Below are 25,695 nucleotides of genomic sequence, written 5' to 3' on the forward strand. Positions count from 1 at the left end.
TTTTCATTTGCTAGGTTTCGTTTTCTAGTATCAACTTAATCGTAACTATAACACAAACTCTTCGAGTAAGTATTGTGTTTCTTTTGTTTATTTTTTTTTTTCATCTTTCTTTATGCATATGCTCCAATATATTTCGTATGTAGCATATAGAATAAACTATAATCTTTTCTCTTTACCATTATCATACATCTTATGCAGATATATGACCTTCAATCGGATAACAGAAGTATGGGGGATACTTCGTACCCTGATATTCGTTTCGTTTTGGCATAATTATATAAATAATGATAGATAGATAAGATAAGATAGATAGATAGATAGATAGATACGTATATATAGTTGCTTTGTTAGTAGCGTTTAAAATTAGTATAACAATATACATATATAGTTTTGTATAGTATATAGTTTCGTTAGTTTTCGTTTTAGTAACATTTACATGATCGTTTTTTAGTATTATATGAAGTGGGTTCCATTGATTGTTTTGATAATAATTTGTTTGTTTATCATTTTTGTTTTCTAAGTTTCTGCCTTCTTACGAACTTAGGCAAACATGTGCTGAGTGCCTGGTGGCACCTTGTAGCTGGGATAGGTGCAGTTCAGTTGGTTCTTGGCAAAGAAGGTAGTGTAGTCCTGCAATGGAATATAATAGAAAGTATTTTAATACGATCTTGAAAATTGTGAAAGTGTGACTATAATGAGTTAAAGTTTATATGGCTAAAGTTTCAGCTCGATCTAGTTTGATAGCTTTCTGGAATTTACTTACACGATTGACTCTACGGGGACGGCAGACGGGGCCCAACGCCAAGAGGCGACGTTCCTCGTTCTCGCGCACAGCGGCCTCCTTGTACTCCGGTGGTGGCCATTTCAAATCTCCGCGCAATTTGCCGCCTCCTGGAATACAAAGGGTGAGTTATATATAAGTGATCTTAACTGCCTATAGGATCTTTAACTATAAGTGATCGCCATTCTTGATTAGATCTACCTCCACTGTTGTTAGGACCTCTATCTATAAGTGATATCCACTGTTGATAGGATCTCTATACATAAGTGATCTTCACAAGTGATCGCCACTGTTAATAGGATCTCTAACTATAAGTGTTTGTTACTGTTGATAGGATTTCTATCTATAAGTGATCTTCACTGTTTATAGAAACTCAATAAGTGATCTTCACTGTTTAAAGAGATCTCTAACTATAAGTGATCGCTACTGTTGATATGATCTCTATCTATTATAAGTGATCTTCACTGTCTATAGAATCTCAATAAGTGATTTTCTTATAGTGACATCTACTGTTGATAATATCACTATCCATAGTGTTCTCAACTGTTGATAGGATCATTATCTATAAGTGATCTCCGCTCTAGCTTACCCTGATAGCTGACGGCGGCAGGCTGCGAAGTGTAGACTGGCGCAGGCTTCTGTGAGACGGGAGCCTCCTTACGCAGCGTTATGATGCCAGGACTGGCGCCACGGTAGCTCTGTTGCTGATCGGTCTGATCTTGCGAGTAGGGCAATTGTTGCTGCTGCTGCTGCAGTTGAGGCTGCAGTTGCTGAGGCTGCGAATAAGAATTGTATTGTGGTTGAGCATAGTTAGCACCACCATTTTGTTGTGCATAGTTTTGTTGTGGCTGTGGCTGCTGCTGTTGATAAGGAGACGTCTGATATGGAGCCTGATATTGCGACTGTTGTGGTGGTTGCTGCTGCTGATGTTGTTGCTGCTGCCAGTGCTGTGGAGCTGGCTGCTGTGGCTGCTGCTGTTGCGGCTGCTGTTGCTGGTAGTTATCGCTGGACGGCGCTTGATATTGCTGCTGTTGTAGTAGCAATAGTTGTGACGATGGTGGTGGTGGTTGAGGTGGTTGTAGAGGTGCAAGAGTGCAAGACATGCGTATCGTGGACATTCCAACGAGAGCGAGACAAGTGGTTATGAGTGCACGATTGTGTGTGTATGTTGGTCGAAGGTGGTGCAACAGAGATAAACACATACAGTCATAAATTGAGAGTAAAAAGAGAGAAGAGAACAGAGACAAGAGTAAAGTAACAGTCACAGATTAGACAGGAACAAGGTCGGGAAGGGGGTTGTGATTTAATCAATCGATTAGCATTTGCATTAGCGTGTCGCAGTTTACAGCTGAAAATTGCATAGAAAGCAGAATAGAAGAAAGAGAGAGAGATAGCTATGGTTAATGGCAACTACAATGTAATGTAATGTAATTAAACGACTAACTAATGATATAAGCGATTGTATATATAGAGCATGAATTGTAGGTACTACTCATTGGTTACTTTAAGGGAGGGGTTAGGTTTATACGAGGTGCAGTTTACGTGAATTGGCAGTTTATTTAGGACTTGGCAATGTGCATTGTGATCTAAATTTACATTTGTTGATCAACAAAGTTTTGGCATTATTCATTTGGTTCTAAATTTACATTTTAAGGTAAACTATGGTAAATGCGAATATTCGAAGAATTTGGCATTGTTCATATTCGAACTAAATTTAAATCGAAAGGTAAACTTAATCATCATCGAAAATCAACTATAAGATAAATGAGAATCAAACAAAGAATATTTTTTTGGCACTTTCACTTTGTGCAGATGAAAAACTGATCATCAATTCAATTTAAATATGATTCATGTTAAGAAGAAATTAACATTTTACGATGATAAACAAAATTATTATTAAAAAGCTATTAAAGAAATAGCTTTAATGCATATTAGCAAATTCAACTACTTAAGCTTTTGAGTTTTTCAAAATTCTGAGTCATTTAAAATTTGCATCTGCAATATTCACGGAAAGCAGCCACGTGTAAACGTGTTTAACAACTAATTATTAGTATATGAATGCCTAGAAAGGGATTTACAAAGTTTTGTGTAGATAGACAGCAGCAGCAAAAAAGTTCTAGCGTCTGGGCCAATGCCAAAGCCAGGCGATAAATCCATTTAGCCAAACGCTACCTGAGGTTGATATTGATATTGTTGCTGCTGCTGCTGCTGAGGCTGTTGTTGCTGCTGCTGATACGAGGGATAAGCAGATGTTGGCGCAACACCACCAGCTGTGAACTCCTGGTGAGACTTGGGCTGAGGTGCACCAATGTGCTTCCAGCCACCGCCCACATTGTCTACGGCAAGTGGAGGTTGTTGTTGCTGCTGTTGCTGGGGATAAGTTGGCTGATAGTGTTGCTGCTGTTGCTGGGGTGGTTGCTGCTGCTGCTGTTGCTGCTGTGGCTGTGCGTACGGCGCATAGTTGTCAGCAACTGGCTCCCTCGATGGTTGTCTATTGAACTGTGCCTGTGTGTATTGGATGGGTTGTTGTGGATAGTTATTAGGATCTTGTGGAGCAGCAACAGTTGCTGCTGCTGGCGCATAACCATTTGATGCATAGTTAGTGTTGGGACCATAAACATTTTGTGCAGGTTGTTGTGGTTGCTGGTAGTATTGTTGTTGTTGTTGTGGTTGCTGGTATTGTTGTGGCTGTTGTTGCTGGGTTACGTTGTTATAAATGGGACCCTGCAAGTTGTGTTAGGTATGTGTGAGGTTGTATGTACATATGTATGCAGTAGATGTAAGTATATAGGTGTATGTGTGTGTGTGTGTGTATGGCTCACCAGTTAACCCAATGACAGTTGCAGTTATAGTTACAATTATATTTACAAAACACACACATAGTTGATAGTATAAATATTTACAAAAGTGACTTTGATATATACAAAAAGTAAAACAGAGTTGAGCACTGACTTAGCTGGTTGCATTGGTGGTCACAAATTACCTGAGCTGGTGCAGCATTGAGGCTGCTAGCGGACGGCGCCGCTGCTGCTGCTGCTGTTGGTTGCTGCTGATGTTGTTGCTGATGTTGTTGCTGATAATAGCCACCGCTGCCTGGCGCCGGACTCTGCTGAGGCTGAGGCGTGAACTCACGCACAATGCGCTCCTCAGAGGCTGGTGGCCAAGCGACGCGTTTGTAACCTGCATGAAAGAGAGGGGGACAAAGATTAGAGAATGCATTCATAATTGTGGGTGTATATATAGTATGTGTATGTGTGTGTGTAGATACATTCAACAAATGCGGCCAACACGCGCATAGACGTGGGCGTCTTTTAGCCTTGATGCACACAAAGAGAGAATAAACGACAGAGAGACAGAGAGAGAGAGGTAAGTAGAGGTAGGTAGAGAGAGACAGGAAGAGTTTCAGCAACAATTCGAAAATGATTTAAGCCAATTAAAAGTGTGTACTATATTGAACAAGCTGCTCGCTTTTTATTAGCGAATGACGAGAAAAATAGTGCGAAACTCTCTTGTTGCAAATCATATCCCCACGATACTGTGCTGTCATTGTATCTAAATTTAGCTGGGCCGATTCAGCAAAGGAATTTACAGCAACAGCCACGATGACAGCATTGAGACATTGCTCATACGTACAGCAAAAAGCAAAAAAAAAACGAGAGAAGAAATGGCAAAGAAGATGCATGTCATGTGGGTGCAACATGTTGCCCATTGCTGTTGCTTCTGTTGCTGTTGCTGTCAGCTGAGCATGATGAATGAAATTGCAGCTGCAACAGTTGCAGCAGCAGCTGTTAATGTTGGCCTTGGGATTAAACTGCAGAAAAATATGTGTTTTCTATGTACTATATATATAAAGTGTTTACCCTCCAGATTCTTGTAGTTCTTGTTAATGATATTCCACTGTGCACCCATCTTGCTGTTGTTTTCTTTTCTTTTCTTTGCTTTTCTCTTAGCTTTTCTCTGCAGCAATTCGCGTTTATTTCAGTGTATAAATATTCTTTGCTGGCAGCGTTTTATTTATGATCGAGCGCCGCGTAAAAATAAAAATGATATTTCTTATTCTTAATATGTTTTTTATTATTTTGTTTTTTTGCTTTTCGCGCATTAAATCTCAGCGAGTGCGTGGGATGTTGTTCTCAATTTAAAATCTGAATGTTTCTTTTTCTGTTTGTGTTTGTGTTTGTGAATTCTTCACACACAATTCCAATGATGAGATTCGTTGTTGTTGGGGATGATACTCGGGGGAGGAGGTGTCGTCGTTATGTAATGGCGAATTTAATTAATTGATACGCTCAATTATTGAAGGCTGATCAAAATTCGTGTTGGAACACCACAAAACTGATTTTTCGCTTTGCGCTCAAATTGAGATGTGAATTATAATTTGTTGGCAGCCGAAAAAAAAAATTTAGAATTTCCTTTTCGCCTGGCGCACGTTTCGTTACGGTTATTTATATTTATATATACTTTTTTTTTTGGTTTTTTTGTTTGTCAAAAATTTTGATATTGATTGGTGGAAAGGAAAATAAATTTGGTTGTATCAATTATTATTATGTCGCAATTAAATATCTATTTCTATTTCTAATTTCGAATTTCGTTTCTTCGTTCGCGTTGGCCGCGCGATATGTTTTTGCCTTCGATGTATGCTACTAAGTGAAAAGCCAGCGAAATGCTGAGGAAATTCGACCGATACGAAAAGCTAATCCGCATCGGTGTGGGTACAAAAGTTGTTCATGTGTGTGTGTGTGTGGCATATATGTGTATAGCGATGAGTGTATATCTGGTGGCTAGATATCTATCACATATTCTTTTTTTGCCTGCTCTCAGTGTGTGATATTCGCAAAGAAGAAAATTACTTGTGATGGTGAAAATCGTGAAAATCGCATTGCGCGCTAAATACTATGCGAACGACCAAAAAACAAAAACAAATTTAAATTGCTGTTAATGATGCTTGATCTGAGAGCAGACATCATCGCAGTCGCAGTCGCAGTCCGCGTCGCAGTCGGCGTCGCAGTCGAGAGACAGACGCAGCTTCTGCATTGTTTACACCTTCGATTTTTTTGGGTTTCTCATTTTTTTTTTGTATTTCTTGATTTGATTTGTGCCGCACCTTGAAATGCTGCACGATCCAAGGGTGAGCCACCGTGTCGAACAAACATGAATGCGATAAATATATATATATATGCATATATCTAAACATATACAGCTTCGGTTATAGCTACAGATCTGTACGTACAATATATCTTTTATGATTTTTGCAGACGCTCTGCTTTTTGCATTATATAAATCGCTTAGCAATATTGCCCCAAATTATAGATCTTTGCAGTCGGTACTTGCCATAATGGTTAATATTTCAGTTCAGTTCAGTTTCAGTTGTTTCAGTTGTTGTTGTGTTTCTGCCCAGGCAAAAATCACAGATCGGCAAATCAAGTGGGCGTAGTTCCCCATTTATCATCGAACGAACCGAACAGTATTCTATAGACTACATACGTATAGTATATGGTATTTTGGGGATGGGACTGACTAAAGAGTGGCTAAATTTAAATGGCTGTCGCACAAGCAGAGACAAAACAAATCTGTTTTTAAACGTATTCGCACAGGTGTATGACAAAATGTTGCCTCATTAAAATTATTAGCAATCTTGTAAAAATATCATAAGTATAGCATATATATATACATATATACTGACACAATGTAGTGAGAAGTACTTGCATAAATTACTATATATGTTAGTACAAACAAATTGTCTAACTAAACGCTTGTTAAGCACACAACAAATGTTGTATTTTGTCTGCCAAGGATGAGATTTGCAATACACGATTTCGTATATATCTAAACAAGACGGATAATTATTATGCTCGATCCTAGGTAGATATGTAAGCAATTAAGTTTAATTACCAAATGGATATATTATACTTGCAGCCAACTTATAATCGGGTGGAAACCTTGTGCATTCGATATGTCTGACGCACACGGATGCCTTGTGCTCTACTCGTATATATATTCTTGTATAGTACGTTCTATATATCTGTTGGTTCTGTGAACTTGCTTTGTTTCCTTGTAGCCACCTGGCGATAGCTTTACAATTTGTCATTTTTCATGCAATTTTGTTCGCATTTCCCTCATTTCCCATGTCAATATCAACGATCTGTTTTATATATAATATGTGACATAATTAATGCACATTGATTCATTTTTACAAGCCATTGCGACTGAGTGTTACGGATTATCAAATATTTTGAATCATTATATTCTCATAATTTTTGGCCATGAATTTTGATTTAATTAAAGATTACTATGTGAATTTTTAATCATTCATAAATACTGATTTGTTTAGACAGAAATGCCGTACATAAATATACGATATTTTCTAGAAATTTATAGAGTGAAATTTCGATGTTAATTTCTCAGTTCTTAAAAGTTATTAAATATGTTTTTATATAACTTTGTTTGCCCCGATATTTAGTGATCAATTGGGATTAAATTAAGATCAACCTTACATAATTTATAAGCGTAATTTTAAAGAACAAATTTTTTAAATTTTTATCCTACACAGAAAGTAAAAAGTGCTTGAATTAAGAATAAAATCTTCAATCAAGAATTTTCAATCTAGATTTCTTCTCCCTGTGTAATGATACGATAAAGTTGTGATAGTTTGATTAGCAATCGTTTTGTGAGTTCTCTAAGTAAATAAGATGTGAAGAAACAATCTCGCTTATGTTTTGGTTCCCTTATTTTTCTGTTTAACATTATTTGAAGAATCTAAATATCCGTTCCACAGTGAAATTAATATATCATAACTTTTAGTTAGTCATTGAAATAATATCACAGTATTAGAAGAACGTTTTAGCAATATTATGAAACATAGTTTCTCGGCATTATATTACACATAAAAGAAATAAACAATAACACCTTGGAGCACACTTTGGACTACATAAACTTGCAGAGGGATCATCACAAGGGGAGCACATGGATTTGCACGCACCTTCAATGCCAATATAAGGACGAGGCGAAACATTGTCGAAGGATCGATTGATGCTGAAATCGCGTGTGGATTGCGTCTGCTCCTCGCTGTGATCGGCTGCAATCGATTTGAAGTCGTTTTGCGGCCCGAGACCGTGTTGCATGAGGAACTCAAAGGGCGGTGGTTGCGAAGTGCAGCGGGGCGTGGCAGGAGGTGTTGCTGCCAGCATGGAAGATGAGGCGGACATGCTTAGTTGAAGCGGTTCGGTGGCTGTGCGCACTAGCAGACCAATATTGTGTCCCTCCAACTGCGGCACATGCGTGTACTTGGCTTCTAGAGGAATCGGAGTTGGAGTCGGAGTAAGAGCTCTGCTTTGAACTGGATTGAGGCCAAAGGGCGAGCTGCAACGTTGCGCGGTGTCAATCAAAGGCGCAGGATATTTGCGCAGTGGCGAAGGACTTGGCGAGCGACTCAGCTGCCACTCTCTGGTGTCGGGAGCTAAGCTGGCTGTGATTGCCGCTGGCGTGGTAATAATTTCAATCTCGCTTCGCTGACGTTGCAATTGCTGCTTTGGTTGCTGTTCTGGCTGTTGCTCTGGCTGTGCTTGCTGTGTTTCCTCCCAGGATATTTGACGGGACACATAAGGACTGCGTACCTCATAGGTCGATTTGTAGTTGGGAAGCGATTCGTTTTGCAGATTATCGAAGCGCCACTGATCTGCTTTCGTTAACTTGCCCCAACCATGCGGCGAGTCGCGGCACTCGTTACATACAGAGCACCAAGTGCCATTGGACACGTCGTGAATTGATGTTGTCTCATGTGAGCAGCTGGAAGTCTCTACTGCATCCTGCTGTGGTTCCTTTTCCTTGGTCTGTTGCTCTCTTAACTGTTGTTCCTCCTTCAGTTTCTGCTCCTTTAGCTGTTGTTCCTTCAACTCTTCTTGTTTCAATTGCTGCACCTTCAGTTGTTGCTCCCTCACTTCTTTTTCCTTCAACTGTTGTTCCCTTAGCTGCTGTTCCTTCACCTGCTGCTCCTCTTTTAGTTGCTGCGCTTTCACCTGCTCTTCCTTTTGTTGCTGCTCCTTCAGCTGTCTCTCCATCAACTCCACTAGCTTCTTTAGCTCCTGTTGCTTTAGCTCTTTCTCTTTCAGCTGCTGCTCCTTCTTTTCCAGCTGTTCTATTGCCCGCTGCTCTTGCTCCTTCAGCTCTTTCTCCTTCTTCGCTTGCTCTTTCTGTTCCTTTTCTTTCCGTTCCTGTAGCTCCTGCTCCCTCAGCTCTTTTTCCCTCTTTAACTGTTGCTCTTTTTCCTCCTCCTCTTTCTCCTTGAGCTCCTTCACCTTCTCTTCCCACTGCTGCTTTCGCACCATTTTCTTCTGCACCCATTCCTTGGCCTCCCGCTCCTTTCTAGCCTGCACCTCCACCGCTTCAGCTAATTTCCTAAATTGATTTCTGGCCTCATCCTTAACAGTTCTTTCCTTGCCCGTCGACAGCTGTGTTTCATGTTGTTTCGTGGCAATTTCACTCGCCGCCGACAGCTGTTCATAGTTGGCAATTACGTCGGACACATGTCTGTAGTCCAAGCTGCAATCCTTGTCTGCCGCATCCTCCTCGTCCTCCTCTTCTGGCTCTTGCTCGTCCTCCACAATGATTACGTGCTCTGCTTGGACCGCTGTGGGCGTTGTCTTGTGCTCCACTTGCAGTACGTGCAACGCCTGCTCATCGCTGTCCAGTGCCAAGGCAATCTTGTGCAGGTCCTCGAGAGCACGCTCCACAATCGGCACGTTCTCCTCGGGCAGTGCCACCGTCTCGACTGTCTCGATGGGCTCCTGCTCCTTGGGCGGCTGCAGTTGAATGCCCGCGGCCCGGCAATAGATTTGCCTGAGTATGGCCTGCAAAGGATTCTCCGTGGCGAGTATTGGCGATTGACGTGAGGCGAACATATCCCAGGGTTCGGATAGCGGTTGAATGGGTGTCTTGGGTCTCTCTGGGGGCGGTGTGCTGGGTGTAGGCGTGGCTTGAACACTGCGCTGCAGCGCAGTCTTGGCATTCTCCATGTACGCATCAATCTGACGCAGATGCTCAGTGATGGACTGCTGTATGTGCGCATACTTGGCCTCCAGCTGGGCAATCTCCAGATGTGCCTCATGCTGCTGGGCCTGAGTTGAGCTGTCGCTGTAGACAACGCCCTGACGACGTGCCTTCTGTTCCTCGCTGCGCTTGGCACGCATTGGAGGCGGTGGCAAAGGCGGTGGCGTGGGAATTGCCGCTGGCTTTCTTATGCTCTCTTGGCGCTGTAGCTTGATGCCGCTCGTGGCGCTCACATAGGTGGCTGGTGTCTCATCCTGGTTAGCTGGCGATGGCGTCATGTTGCTTGTTATATCCTGCTGATGCTGATCCTGCTGCAAATAGCTGCAGGCGTCGTCGTACATTTGCTGCACTCGCGCCTCGAGTTGCCCGGAATGAGCTGCCGCCGTCGCTGGCTCAGCGCTGACTGCAACTGCAACTGGTATGCGATGCCCAACATCGCTGACCTGCCGTGGAGCACTTGCGGTGGCCAGTGCGAGGGCCAGCTGCTGCTGCTGCTTAAGTGCCAGGCTGTCAATTACCGCAGAGACCTTTCTTGGCAAGCTGGTTGCTGTTGCTGTTGCAGCTGTGGCTGCTTTTCCGCGGCTTGTTGATGGCAACGCTGGCAGCGGCAATGTCTCCAAATCGATGTCATAGCTGGCAGTGGCCTTGGGCTGTTGCTCCTCCTCGCTGTCGCCGTCGTAGCAGATGCGCAACTCGGTGGCTAGTTTGATGCTGCGTCGCTGCACACGCGGAGTGCTGGGAGCGCTGGCTGTTGCTCCTCCTCCTCCTCCATTGCGTGGCTTCGGCGGTGGCAGCTCTGTGGCTGCTGCTCCGCTCAAGGCAACAGCTCGTTTCCGTGCTCTTCCCCGATCCAGCGAATACGATTGACGCTTCAGCCTGGGACGATACGGTGCTGTGTTGGGCTTCAAGGTGCTGGGCGTGCTGGGACGCTGTTGGGTCAGCTGCTCGTAGTATTCGCATTTGGGTGCCACCAAACCAATGTCTGCATCCGCTGCCTTGGTTTCGGGTGCAGAGAAACCTTTCAATTGCGCTGTTTGAGGCTGCTCCTGGTCCAGCAAAGAGGTTTCACTCTTAGGCTTGATTAAGTTGCTGCTGCTCTTGCTGATTTTTCCCTCCAGCTGCTGTCGCTGGTTTCTCACCTCTCGCGGCGACAGCTCCACAATCCTAGTGGGACTGTTGAACTTCTCGCGCAACGCTTCAATGCTGTGCGTTGGCGATGGCGTTATGCTGCCCTGAATTATAGCCAGCTCTGATCCGTGCTCCAACGGCGACTCTGGCTCCACTGGCGGCCAGCTGTGATCGCGCTTGTGCAGATGACGTCGCGTGGACATGCGATTGATGCGCAGCACAGTGTCCCGATCGATGGTCACATCGTGCTGATGACTCAGATACTGTGTCTTGATCTGATCCAGCAGATTCTGATGCAGTGCATGATGTGGCGATTGTTCCACTGCATCACCCCTACGACGGCTGCGACTTTGCCTGGACAGTGGCTGAAAGTCGCCTGCTCAAGGTTTAAGGGTCAAGGGTCGTGTTCAATTAAAGCAATTAAAATTCATTTGCAACTATCTCAACAGCAAGACACTTGACTGGAGCACGTTGTTTTGTGGTTTTGTTGAATGCTTTACACTGTGTTTCTTTGTGAGAGACACTTACACACACACTTACATACATATACAAAAAAGGTTAGGGGAAAGCTGGAAAGTTGCACCTACCGCATTTGACTTGTTGTTCCTCCTCCTCAACGGCACGCAGAACAGCCGAGTTGGCCAAGTTCAATGGTTTTGTGATTTGTTCGTCGATTTCGATCCTAAAAGTGTACAAAACAAGACCAAATATTTACAAACAAGTTAAAGTACATAGTACAGATAAGCTAACCCCTAGAGACCCCCAGATAAGCAAAATAAAAGTATCGCCAAATTCCACTAAAAACTACATATAGATTCTAAACATAAACAGCATCCAGCTGGTATTTGTACACGTCAAATAGCTAGCGTCGCTATAAGTAGAAGCTTTGTATATGTGTTTGCCAATAATAAGTATAAGTAAAAAAGTAAAAATATTTATGTCAATCTTTATAAATAGAAATCAAGTGCTGCTGTCATTACAGTTGCGGAGTCACTACAGTTTGAGTGTCGCACCTCAACTGCTTGCACACCTTTGCACTGCTTGTCGTTTGACTACTGCGCAAGCAGTGCGGAGCTAAAAATAGTTCATTTTCCCGCGCTTGCGACAGCTCAAGTGCACATATGAACGAGTCACTTCAACAAGACCGTGTGGCCTAATGGATAAGGCGTCGGACTTCGGATCCGAAGATTGCAGGTTCGAGTCCTGTCACGGTCGAAGATAAATAACTTTTTTGAATTTTTTTTTTAAATAAATTTTAAATTTTTTTTTTGTTGCTAATTTTGGGAATTGGTTTACCCAGTGGAATATTATGAAGGTGTCGGACACGTGCTTTACACTTTAATTATATAAGTTGTATATTTAGTACAAACTTGGCAACTTGGCCTTGAGACTAATGCAAATCGGTCACTGGAGAAATTGTGTTACCTACTCGTTGAAATCGCCTGCCACCCACACTGATCGAATAGGTAGCTGTCACAACACTTGAGCAAATTTAATCGGCAGTGACAAGCGTGCGCCATTGACTAGATGCAAGGTATAAAAGCCTTTGCTGAGGCACGCTTTCGACACACATCCTGCGGCATCGTCCAACCAAGCACAATATCCACACCTGAACGCGATTCCTGCAGCATCGAGTGTACTCGCATACAACTCCAACGACAACCTACAACTACAACCAACAACTACAACAATGAACAAATGCAAACAAACACAGCTGATGGTGGTGTCGCTGTCGCTGTTGCTTGTGCTGCTGTTGACGGTGGCAGTGAACAACGTAAACGGTGCAGCAACCGTTCAAGTCTGTGGCTCGGCTCTGTCGGATACACTTTTCCTTTACTGCAGGGGTCAATTCTCTGGTCTACCAGTCCACAAACGAGGCTCACGTGAGTAGTATCTACTATCTACTAGTAGCAGGCCATAAGAAAAACATACGTGAATGCGAATTAACATTCCCAAATTTCCCGTTTACTGCATTGCAGTGGATCTCTTTGACTACGTCGAGCAGCAGCCTGGCAACGAGCTCGACCTGGACGACACCATGACGCACCTCAGCCATGGGCCAGCAGCCTCCTCGGTGCTGGCAACCAGACGATTGCATCGTGGCGTTGTCGATGAGTGTTGCCGCAAGCCGTGCACCTATGCCGAGATGAGCAACTATTGCCTGAACTAAGTGCTGAAGTGCTGCGACCTCACATGATGCTGCTATTGACATGATGCTTAAGACATTTTAATCCCTTGTTCACACACACATACAAGTATATGTACTACTACTAGCAACCAACCAACTACTATTAAAGCATACTTGAACAATAAATTGTTCTACAGATTTTCTTTCTTCCTAATACGGATAACCACATAGCGCATACGCCATGTAGGCCAAGATAAAAGTGCCCACTTCATATAACTGAGATAAGCTCTCGCTCTCGCTCTCTTTCTCTTTCACTCAATTGATGTTTGCTAAACGCAATGTCAGCAGCTAATTATGTGTTGTTCTCCTTTAGCCATGCTGCACTGTAATTTTGTTTTGTCTACATGAGTCACGAAATTTACAATGGCAGCCAGTCAAGAGATGCATCACAACTTTTGGCTAGGCGCCTGCATTGTGTTTGTTGACATTAATGTTGTTGTTAGTAGTTTAGTTTTTGTTTCCCCCTTCTACCCACTGTATTTGCCACCTTGCTGCGTGTGAATCATCGATCGCTTTGAGAATCGTTTAGCACTTATATAAGCTATGCAAAAAGTATCTCACAGAAACAGCTGCAAGCCACAGCTCGCATTAATAACGTACATTGTGGAAAAGGCCGCGCGTCCGCGTCGCTGGAAATTGTTGTTGGCAAGTTTCTTGGTCTAGTTTTGGCCGCCGACAAAACAGCTCCAAAGTTTTGTGCCTCTGGCTGCTGCTGTTGCTGCTGGCTTAAATTGTGTATGCACACGCGAAAGCGAACGTGAACGTGAACGCGTCGAGAGGTATTTTTTTTTTGGTCTACTCTGCTTTGCTTTTGCTTTGGGCGCTGCTGATGATGTCTGGGAGCGTTTTGTAATTAAATTGTTAGCTACTTTCTTGGCCAAGTATTTAGCTGTTGCACACGTTTTGTCGCACGCATAGACACCGAATAACTGAAAAGCTACGTAAAGTTTTCCTCTGTCTATCTTGCTGAGGCAAGCTGTGAGTGTGCGAGTGTGAGTGTGAGTGTGGCGCAGTTTAGGCCGGTTTATTCAAACAACAATTGCTAACAACAATGCCAGAGATAATGTTGTTGCCGTTGACGTCGCGACAACGACAGCAGCAGCTACAAATAAATTTTCAAGTCCAAAAGCATCTTTAAGATACGCGCTGACTGTTGCCGCGAGGTTGCTTCCACTTATGTGTAGCATTTGGTAATTACAATTAAAAGTCAAGCGATTTTAATTGTGTGCTATCTGTGTGTGTGTGTGTGTGTGTGTGTGCAAAGAGACACAAATTGAAAGCAACTGCAGCTACAAATCGCCAACAGTTGTCGCTGCGAGCGTTGGCTGCCGATGTTGCTGCTGGCAATGTTGCTGTTGGCGTTGCCGTTGCGCTGCACTGCACAAAATGAGCAGCACAGTTTTGCACTCTATATAAACACTTACACACACACACATATACAACTTGTGAAATATATATATATTTTAATGTATATACTTAGGCAACCAATGTACATTAATGTCTTTTCATGTGCACCTGTGCAGCGAGTCGCCAGGTTGCCAGTTGCCAGTTGCCAGTTGATGCGATACTCGCAGTAGATACAAGATATTTTATCTAGGTAGACGTAGATTCACTTTTTATTTTTGCGCTGCTGCGTTGCTTCTTTTATTATAAATTTGATATATTGCGAATTCTGCTCTGAGGATTGAGGGCTAACTAATGCCGACTTTTGCCTTTGAGACTTTCTTTTTATGGGGGGCAGATTGTTGGAGGGTAGACTATGTGACTGTGTGTGTGCCCTTTCATCTTTCACTTTCACGCAGTTCTATGAAATTATGCATTTAAATGTATAATCATTTCATTTGACTTACCCGTCGGCCCCAAAGGCCTTCAGCTCTCGATTCAGCGTGGCCTTTACGTTCTCCTGGGAGTACAGGCCCATGGGTGAATTGAATTGCTTGTGCACAAGTTTACGTTGTACGCCAGCCATTATGTTGTTGTAGTTGTTGTTGTTTCTGTTTGTTGGTTGTTGCTTTGGAAATTTGTTGTACGTGTTGTTTGTTGGCTTGGTCTTCCAAGTTGAGTTGAGCCTCCTCCACAGCTTGTGCTTTGCTTTGGCTTTAGCTGTTACTTGTTTGCTCACTTGTTTTTCCTATTAGCTCTTACTCACTCTCCTCTTGAGGTCTCACTCTCTCTCGGTCTGTGCTTTGCTTGTCTTCGAAAACTTTTAAATTATTGTTGATAAAAAATATTTTAAAATTTCGTTGCTGACCGATTTTCTATGCGTTCGTTCTCGTTCTCTTTCTCTGTTTGTCTACAGTGTCTCTAGGCTGCTTATCGACTTAACAAGTGGCTTTAAAGCAGATTTTAGCTACACTTCTTCTTTTGATTATGCTTTGTCTGTTCTCGTTCTTATTGTCTGGCAATAACTCTAAAATTATAAACAATGTGGAACTGCCTTCAGTTTAGTGGCGTTAATCTGCCCAATACGTGTTTGTACGACTATGTAAATAGCTTAAATTAAATCGTTAATCGTAGTTGTTTCGTCGTTGTTCGTTCTGCAATTAAATGAAATGAAAATTGAAAATCCTTTAATTAAACAAATAGTTAAACATTCACTTGTGCCATATGCAAACAATGCTGGTAATGATGAATTACTTATACACACGCACACACACACACACACACTTCAGATATAATGTATGTATATATCAATGTGCTTTTATTTGATTGTCAATGGCTGCGCCTGCAGTTAACGAAAAGGTTCATTTCCGGCCCATCAGCTTCCGCTTAATTTCTGCAAATGAGTGTGAGTGAGAGTGTGAGTCTCTCCCTCTCTCTCTCTCTCTTTCTGTGTGTGTTTTAAAAATTTAAATTTAAAATTGAAATATTTATGTCATCGACAACAAGTTAAACAACGAAATGAATCCCCGTTGACAACTTAATCCCTTATTACGCATACTTATTATATTCCAGCAACAATGTATTATTATGCCCTCAAGAGATGATTGTTTTTTATGATTTCATATTCACAATAGCCTCCATGCATGTGTGAGTGAGTAAACGTCTTTGGGCTTATAAACCAATTAATTGTTATTGAAGTTTACTCATTTGTTATTCATGATTCTTTCATGCGTTTCTTTTAGCTACAATTCAACCATAATAATGCGATTGTCAATATATTTCACAAAAATCAAATCCAATTTAATTAAAACACAACATCAACATTAATATGTGAAATTAATTCATCAAAAAACAAACTAATACACCTTTGCTTGAATAATTAAAATGTATATCACAAATGAGCTGAGATATATTTTTATTTTATAGATTCTTTTCTATACGTATATATGCTTTATGTTCCAGATTCTTCTATATATTCCAAACACAAGAATGCCTCAATGTCAGCAAACTATATAAATGTGTCTACACATATATTTTTCAATATAAAACTTTCCAAATATCTATAGATATTCGCTGGAAGCAGCAGCAGCTCTCTCTTTCTCACTATTCTATATACGATCTAGATTCTCTATATAGATACACTTTTTATATATACTATAGTATTTATTATTGTATATGCGAGATTTCTTTTGTCGTGACACAAATCTGTTGCACTTAATAGAAATGCACATCAAGCGAAATGAAATGTAGCATTCTCATTCTGATATTATTATTATTATTGTTGTGATTGTTGCAGCTGTTGCAGACGCAAATTACAAAATACTATTTTCAGTCTTGTTTATTCCAATGACTAAGGAGGAGGCACTCACTACTGTCACATTTAAAAATGTATCTTAAACTAATTTGAGAGCAGCACTTTTTGGCCAGACGAAATATTATTGTATTTATATATGTTCAAATTTTTGTATTTTGTGTATTTTTGATTTTTTTTCGTTGTTTCTATTTGTGTTAAAAATAGACGCATTCATGTTGAAAAATATGCTCAGTTTTGCTATTCTAATATTTTCCACCACACACACACATACACACATATTTCACATTTCAAATTCTCATTTCTCATCTCAGTTTTTCATGTTTTTCATGAGGCAAAAAAAAAAATTCCCGCCTTCTGTGTCACCTCAAATAAAATTAGCAACTTTGAGGCAAATGGTATTATACAGATTTGCGTCATTTCTGTCCGTCCGTCTGTCCGTCTGTCTGTCTGTCTGTCTGTCTGTCTCTCTCTCCGGTCAGAACTGGGGAGGGTCAACAGCAAACACAAGTAATTCCCCATCTAATATTGTTCTGCATGCTGCATGCAGCTCAAAAGAAAACCATGCAGCAGCAGCATCAGTAGAAGGAAAAAATTGGAAGAAAAATACGTGTTGTCAGAGCAAAATAGGCGCACTGGAAGTTTTAAAATAGATTGCGCCCAGAGACTGTTTGATTTACTGCAACGTAAAATTCCTGAATGCCAACTAGATTGCGTTCATTTCTCACATATGCTACGCATAGTATAATTTATATATTTTCACGTGCCTTTTTCTATACTTCGTTGGTAGTTAACACAGCACTTAAACATTTTCCCTAAACTAACAATAAATGTGATGGAGAATTAATAGTAAAATATATATATTTTAATTATGTGCTGCTTCGAGTTCTACTTATTATCTTTGGCACTTTGTTTTCATTAAAGAAAACCAATTAATCTTGTAAAAAAATGTGTGTTTGAATAGTGCAATAAAATGCTTAGCTGAGTGTCTGAGTGTATTCATTATGTGTATGTGTGTGTGTGCTCGTTGATTCGCAATTTGTGCGTTTTAATTGAGCTGAACGCAGCTGTGGCCTGCAGCTGTTCAAATGGCCAAATTATGAGGTATTTGCATGCATTTGCGTTGCGCCCAAAAGCAGGCAACACTTTTTGCCAATGGCTCTGAAAATTAATCAGAATTTAATAAAATATTATGCAGCAACAGCAGCTGCTACTTGTGTGCGTGTGTGTGTGCTGCCCACTTGATGTTCCAATTAAAGTTTTACACACACACACACACACTCACACACACACACACATAGTTGCTTGGCAGGTGTACTTAGCTTGGCATTAAAGTGTGCGCTTGAATTGTGCGAGAGAATTCGCATAAAAAATGCAGGCACAAAAGCGCACAAAAAATAATGTTTCAAAAACAACTTTTTCATGCTGCCAGCATGCAAAGTGGGCGTGTCCCGTGCTGCCCCTCCCCTCTTAAAGACAATGCACACGCTACGTATACGTGTTGCTCGGCACTATGGGGAATTTGACCTGTTTCTTTGGCATTAAGCAATTTTTCACAAGTATGCAAATTTATAAAATATGTTGATGTTGACATATTGAGAATAGTTCAAAGTGTTAAGTTACACAACAGAAATGTTAACTTCATTTAACCATACCCGGTTAATGTCAGCTATAGGGAATCAACAACAATATTTGCACTCATTTACATAACATTAATGTTTACTTAACAGTCCATTCCTAACACATCGGCTGTTAAAGTCAGTTTCATACATTAATGTTCATTGTGCAGGGTCTTTTTTTTAAAAAATATATATTTTTCATAAGAAAATGTAAAACATTAACATAACATATTTGGAATAGATTGAATTAAGTTAACAGTCCATCATCAATATTTGCAGTCATTTACATAATATTAATGTTTTTTTAACAGTCCATTCCTAACATATCGGCTGTTTTATTCATTGATGTTAATTTTGCAGAGTCTTTTTTAATAATATAAGATATATTTTATAAGAAAATGTGAAACATTACAATTTCAACTGGATGCTTATCCTTTAATATATTAAGTTAACAGTCCATTCTTAACATATCTGCTGTTAAAGCCAGCTTTTGCAGAGCATTTTCAAATTATTATATTTTCTACAAGAAAATAAAATGCATTGAAAATTTATCAAGATGTTTATTCCTCATGTTTTGACTATCTATTAATATTAATATCTTTTTGATATTGTGTATATATTTTTTTAGGATTTGTAAATTTAGAATATGAAACCCACATGGAAAGAAACTTTGAATAGAGAAACAAAAAGTATTACACTTTATCACAGTAAGTGTATATAAACATGTTACAGAGTATTTAATTTCTAATTTAAAACTATCAGTCACTTTATGAGTATCTTTTTAAGAAAATCGCGCCCACTTTTCCAAAATATTGATATATAAATATTGTATATATAATCCTTAGAAAAAAATCAGACTCAAGATTTTTGTCTTAGTACTACGAATTTTGATCGAATTGCCTTACTACACAATGTGTGAAAATACTCAAATCTAGATAAAAACTTAATATGAATTTCGATGGATTATTTTTGTAATCAAAATCTAGAATTTTTGGTGTTACTTAAAAAAATTTGTTTTTTTTATGGACTAAGTTGTTCTTGAAGTGGTCTTATTTAAAAAACTCAATTTGTTAGACGAATTTTCGTAGTTTTAGGAATTTGTTCTTAAAGTGGTTTTAATTTAAGAACTCAATTTATAATTTCTTGATTTTAAAAAAAGGTATTTTTTTCAGCGTAAAACTGTTCAAATTCCCCACAGTGCTGTGTAGCAAGAGTAGGAGAAAGAGGGGCAGAGGCATGACTATTTCTCTGCTGAACATTGATTCCATAGCGAAGTGAACGAACGTTCGAGCGAACGCGTGTGGCCGCAGCTTTATGTAGAAACAATATGCATACGAGGCATGCATCGAAATCAGGTGCAAATATTGTTGCATTTGCATTGGGGGGCGCAACAATTTCAGCAACAAACAGCGTGCCGCGATCCCTGCGTATCAACTCATGAATGCATCTCTTGCATCAGCATCAGCATTTGCATTTGTATTTGTATTTGTATCGGGTAGCTGTATCTGTATCCCAGTATCTGGTATCTGCAACTGTTTGCAAACTCTTTGCTTAATGCTTGCCGGGCATTTTTCGGGGGCAAACGCAAGCTCTGTTTAATTTAATTATTAGCTGGCAGCTGTTGCTTTTGCTTTTGCTCTGGCTTTGTTTTCAGTTGAATTGCTTAAATATTTCATTTGTTTATAGTTTGCTGCCCACTTCTCCCACATTTGTTGTGTATTTGCATATGAGTTTGTTTAGTGGATGAGTGTGTGTGAATAAGTGTGTGTTAGTGTTCGCTTTTTCACGATTGTACTTGGCACTTACCGTCTGTTGCAATTTGGCGCTGCTTAATCCAAATATAATGCCGCCAAATTGCCAAAGTTCGCTGGGGTCTTGATCTGACACGACTTTGCCATCTTCATCTCCTCCTTCGCCCGCATGCTCGCCCTCGACTTGCGTTTATTGTTGGCAGAAATATTCGCACGCAAGTGCAGTTTATCGAAAAGAAAACTGGAGCAGCAGCTTCAGTGGCTTTTCATTTCTTTATAACATTTTTTTTTGGCATGTTTTTTTTTTGGGGCGATGCATTTTCTTTGTCGAGCAACGAGCGACGAGCAACGAGCGTTGAAAGCGGCAAAGTAGACCCGCATCCGTATCCGGCCACGTTTTCTTGCGCGGCCGTTACGGCCAACCGGCGTTTTGTAAGCGCACCATAAACGAACTGAACTGAACAACACGGCGCAGAACTCGGTGGCTGCTGCTGTTTGGCTGCCTGGTTGCTGCTGCCGCCTGGTGGCTGCCGCAGCCGCAGTGGCGATAGGCCAAAAGGAAAAACCAAAAATGAAACACTTTACGCAATGATCACGCGTTTCGCTTTTCGTTTTTCATCATTCTACGGTTTCACATCCTAAGCAGCTGAATAAATATGTGCCTGCCTCTCTCTCTGTATGTGTGTGTGTGTTTGTGTGTATCAGTGCGTAGCGTAATGTAAAGCGCACGACAGTGGCGTCCAGCAATAAAGTGCATGCTGCATTCAAATGCAAATGAGGCGCAGTAAAACTGCAAAAATCTCAAATGCAAATCGCGCAAGACAAATTGAAATGGACTTGCGACAATTTAAGTAAATTTATAAGTTTGTTTTTCCTTAAGCAACTGGCTAATTCTATTTAGTGCCTTAAGATATGCAAAACTTTTAACGCAAAGCAAAACAGAGAAAGAAATGGTCACCCTAGAATTAACACAAATTGAGTGTATCGTCTAAATTTATAGTCTTGGACATCATTTATAAGTTTGTGTGCAGCAAGTAAATAATTCAGTGTAAGATTTGTAAAACTTTTATGTAAAACAAAGCTGTAAAAGAAATGGTCACCCTACAAATAATACTAATTAAGTTCATCGACTATATTTATAGTCTTGGATTTAATTTATGAGTTTGTTTTCTTTTAAGCAAGTAGCTAATTCTATTTAGTGCCCTAAGATATGCAAAACTTTTAACGCAAAGCAAAACGGAGAAAGAAATGGTCACCCTAGAATTAACACAAATTGAGTGTATCGTCTAAATTTATAGTCTTGGACATCATTTATAAGTTTGTGTGCAGCAAGTAAATAATTTAGTGTAAGATATGAAAAACTTTTGTGCAAAACAAAACTGTAAAAGAAATGGTCACCCTACAAATAATACTAATTAAGTTCATCGACTATATTTATAGTCTTGGATTTAATTTATGAGTTTGTTTTCTTTTAAGCAATTAGCTAATTCTGTTTAGGGCCCTAGGATATGCAAAAATTTTTTGCAAAACGAAAACTAATAATAAATGGTCACCCTAGAATTAACACAAATTGAGTGTATCGTCTAAATTTATAGTCTTGGACTTCGTTTATAAGTTTGTTTGCAGCAAGTTAATAATTTAGTGTAAGATATGAACAACTTTAAAGCAAAACAAAACTGTAAAAGAAATGGTCACCCTATAAATAATACTAATTGAGTTAATCGACTATATTTATAGCCATGGATTTAATTTATGAGTTTGTTTTCTTTCAAGCAAGTAGCTAATTCTGTTTAGTGCCCTAAGATATGCAAAACTTTTTTGCAAAACGAAAACTAATAATAAATGGCCACCCTAGAATTAATACAAATTGAATTTATCGACTTTATTTCAGCGAAAATGATTACTTAACAATTTCCTCAATGAATTTAATATATGCATTGTTTTTGCTTTGAAATTTTGCTATTAATAAATGTGCATATTTGCCATGTCTCGGGATTTATCATTTTGTTTATGGCTTCCATAAAAAACGCACAACGGCAATTTAATTTGCTTGGATAAAATAATGAATTTGGCAGTCTGTCAAGAAAAAAAGAAGCAAAAACAACAGCAACGCTGATGAATGTTTCCCTAGCTACGAGCAACAGCAAATTAGCCAACAAAAATTGTGAGTCAATTTTTTGGAGGGATAAAGAGCTTAGCGTTAAGTCGAAAGGACTGATTCATCTTAATTGGAAAGCAGTGACAACTTTTGACGTACGCGACTGTAACTTGGACACAAATCACACACACAATTACACACACTGGCAACCACACACACACACACATATACAGAGATATATTTCTGCCACTCTCTGCCCAAAAGAACAACAAGAAGAACGACAAACAGGCAAAGACAATAAGAAGAAGAAGTGGAGGAGCAAAGTATAATAGTTTTTGTGAATATCTCACAAATAAATAATAAAAATAAGAATTGGAATAGGAACGCACAAATGAAATATGAAAAAAAGAAAAATATTCTTGAAATAAAGATGGACCTCAGGCAGAGCCCCCCTCTGCCACCCCCTTTTAGCACTGCATTTACAGTGACTCGATGAAAGATACATGTGTATCTGTGTATCTTTGTATCTTTAGCTTTGTCTGTGGCCTCGTGGACTATTACAGCATTTTTACTGCCGCTGCTGCTGCTGATGTTTCTGCTGCTGTTGCTCCAACGAAACAGAAACACGTCTCTAATAATATTCTATTTTCTATTTTTGAGTTCTGTTTTCCACGTTCACACACAGCGTCGACATCGATGTCGATTTCATTGGCGTTGGCGTTGGCGATGGCGATGTCAGCACGACGTTTTCTAACGCGAACGCACACACAAAAAACCAGCACAATTTTCCAATTTTATTTTCATTTTTTTTCCCGTTTCTTTTTGTTGTTGTTTCAAACATAAATAGCGAACGCAGCGAGCGAGCATTCAAATAAGCATCGTAAAATGTCATTTAATTGTTGCAGTTTTCCTTTCATTTCATTTTTTCATTTTCTTTTCATATTCATCTATATTTCTTGTTATATTTTTGTCACATTATGATTGTTAGCATTGCAGTTTCTAAAGATGTTCTTTTGATTGTGTATTTTCTTTTTGGCTTTTTTTTGAGACTCGTGCTAATTGCGCTTTAAATGCTAATTAGCGATTTGCCAGCATTTTTGATTGACAATGGCATTTTAAATATATATTGTGTTATGCATTTGGGGTTGTTTCAATTAATTTAATTAAATTTTGATTGCACGCACGCGCATTTCAAGTTTCGTGTTTCCGAATTTTCGAGTTTCCGCAAATCAATTTTTGGAGGCACACACAACTGCAGTAAGAACGAATGCACCACGCTCGCTCTCTCTTTGAGCGGTTGCATGCACCTCACACACACAGAGACACACACACACCTGTAAGAACTGTGGCGCCTCTGCACTGTCAGCGACTACGGATACGACTACGACTGACTTTGGCTGACAGGCTGCTTGTTTGGTTTTGTTTGGTTTGGTGAAGGTGACCACGTTCGCGATGCGAATTATTATTGTTACTCGCAGTTCGTACGGTTCGTATGCCAGAGATCTCGACAGCCACACACACACTCGTAACACTCTCACACACACACACACACTCACAGAGAAGATTCAACTCTTGCCGCAAGTTCGCAAAAGTTGTTGCTGCTTTTGCCTGCGGCTTTTGCCTTTTTGTTTCACGGAAAATGGAAAATGGATGACACACAGAAAGCAAAAGAACTACAACCAATACAATACTACCGTTATACCTAAGGAATATCGCCCACACACAAGCACACACAAATACAAACACAGAAGACACTCAAACACTCACACATGTGCTTATAAATTAGTCTGTCGGCTTGGCTAATCACGTATTTTGATACAACCTCCAAGTAAAGAGGCTGCACAAAGCAATAAATATTCAACATTCACAACAACACTCATCATACACCCCATTCACACACTCACACACACACTCACACTAGTTTCTGCACTCAGCTAATTAAGAACAAAATAAAGCAGCTATACACAAAGATTTTAGATAGATAGATGGATAGATAGAGATACTTATGTACCTCTTCCATGCTCATTTATAAGCATGTTTATTTTGTATCTTTTTTTTTTGTATTCACAAGTATTCACCGATTCACATATTCGCTCTTTTTCGAATATTCAATATTTATTTTTGGCCTTTTGGAAAGCCATTTTAAAGCTCATTTCCATACACTACACAATCGACAGGCTTTAAACACTGCGTCACGCATTTTGAAATTCCATTTAATAGCAACTTGAATTTAACTTGAATTGGCCAAGGGGCAATTCATAGTTGAGCTCGCTTTTAAACAAAAACACAATAGGCTTAAATTTGATTTGAATGATGCTGCAGGCTTTTTGCCTGCCTCTCAATTGTTATTAGTTTTTCAGTTAGCAGTTTAATAATTTCTAAGAATTAGAGTAGTCGAGTTAATTGCGCATTTGCATTTCATTGAAATTAAATTACGAGTTATTTAGTAAGCGAATAAAATACAACAAGTAAAATAAAGTAAATAAAAACTAAATGAAATCAAATGAAATTAAGTGAAATAAACCGAAATAGAATAAAATGAAAGGAATTGAAGTTAAATTAAACGAAATTTAATGTAACGTAATGAAATAAAATTGAAATTAAATTAAAAAAGTTAAATGAATTGAAATGAAAAGAAAGGAAAAATTATGAAATGGTATGAAATTAAAGAAATGAAATAAATAAAATAAAATAAAATACAAAACTAAATAGAAAAAACTGCAATTTCAATAAAATTTTTAGTCCTTTATGTTTAAAGTCCATTTTGATGAAGAATTTTCAAGGAAATATAATATTGTTTTAATCAGAATTTAACGGAGACATTTATACATACAAATAAAATATGTAAAAAAATAAGTAAAGCTGAGATGTTAGAAAAAATGTGTCAATTTTGTATTCCTTTAAAATTTGTTGTTATAAGTAAATTAGTTCTAGAAAATATATTATTATTAATTTTAATTAATAATTAAAGGAAGCTGTAATTAGAAAGAGCACTTATATGTCTTGTATATTTAAAAAGCTCTTTTAATTGAAGTTAAAAAAAATTGTATGAAATAAAAAAGGGATTGATTTAAAATAATTGAAATAATAAAATTCAGAATAAGCCCCAATAATCTTGTATGCTTAAAAACGTTATTAGTAAACAAATTCTGCAAAAAATCAAATCAAAAATCAAAATAAAAATCAAAAATCAAAATGATTTTATCTGGTATCAAACAGAGTGATTTAGTGCAGAAATTACTTAAGAATTTATTTTTAAATAGAGTCTGCTTTAATGAAGAACTATTTAGCAGTAAGATACGATTAAAACTATTAATCACAAGAATTCTCTATTCATTCGATCTACCTCATGAAACAAAGTCGAGCATGCTCAGCAGCTGTAGCTCATTCA

General features: G+C 39.3%; 2 protein-coding genes and 1 non-coding gene across 18 annotated transcripts; 2 read left to right on the forward strand and 1 right to left on the reverse strand.

Annotated features, from left to right (window-relative positions):
* Positions 1 to 77: 77 nt before the first annotated feature.
* Positions 78 to 23,732, reverse strand: LOC132794280 (adenylate cyclase, terminal-differentiation specific). Of its 16 annotated transcripts, none has more exons than XM_060804606.1 (9): positions 23,639 to 23,732; positions 14,993 to 15,345; positions 11,542 to 11,636; positions 7,761 to 11,330; positions 3,765 to 3,961; positions 2,954 to 3,505; positions 1,371 to 1,809; positions 764 to 891; positions 78 to 630 (listed from the first exon to the last, which is right to left on the reverse strand). In XM_060804606.1, exons 2-9 carry the CDS (start codon positions 15,109 to 15,111, stop codon positions 541 to 543), a joined length of 5,190 nt encoding a protein of 1,729 aa, XP_060660589.1. In that variant the 5' UTR covers positions 15,112 to 15,345; positions 23,639 to 23,732; the 3' UTR covers positions 78 to 540. The 16 variants fall into 16 exon arrangements, with proteins under 16 accessions (XP_060660589.1, XP_060660593.1, XP_060660592.1 ...); XM_060804610.1 differs by lacking the exon at positions 23,639 to 23,732 and adding an exon at positions 20,262 to 20,667 and having other exon boundaries at positions 2,954 to 3,203; positions 3,841 to 3,961; positions 14,993 to 15,679; XM_060804609.1 differs by lacking the exon at positions 23,639 to 23,732 and adding an exon at positions 20,262 to 20,666 and having other exon boundaries at positions 2,954 to 3,286; positions 14,993 to 15,679.
* Positions 12,097 to 12,169, forward strand: Trnar-ucg (transfer RNA arginine (anticodon UCG)). Its single transcript has one exon. It is a non-coding gene; the product is annotated as a tRNA-Arg (tRNA).
* On the forward strand, positions 12,443 to 13,280 carry LOC132794284 (probable insulin-like peptide 5). Its single transcript, XM_060804623.1, has 2 exons — positions 12,443 to 12,837; positions 12,934 to 13,280. The coding sequence occupies exons 1-2, from the start codon at positions 12,645 to 12,647 to the stop codon at positions 13,122 to 13,124; spliced, it is 384 nt and encodes a 127-aa protein (XP_060660606.1). The 5' UTR covers positions 12,443 to 12,644; the 3' UTR covers positions 13,125 to 13,280.
* Positions 23,733 to 25,695: the final 1,963 nt, after the last annotated feature.

The sequence above is a fragment of the Drosophila nasuta genome, chromosome 3 (genome assembly GCF_023558535.2).
Source record: "Drosophila nasuta strain 15112-1781.00 chromosome 3, ASM2355853v1, whole genome shotgun sequence".
NCBI lineage: Eukaryota > Metazoa > Arthropoda > Insecta > Diptera > Drosophilidae > Drosophila > Drosophila nasuta.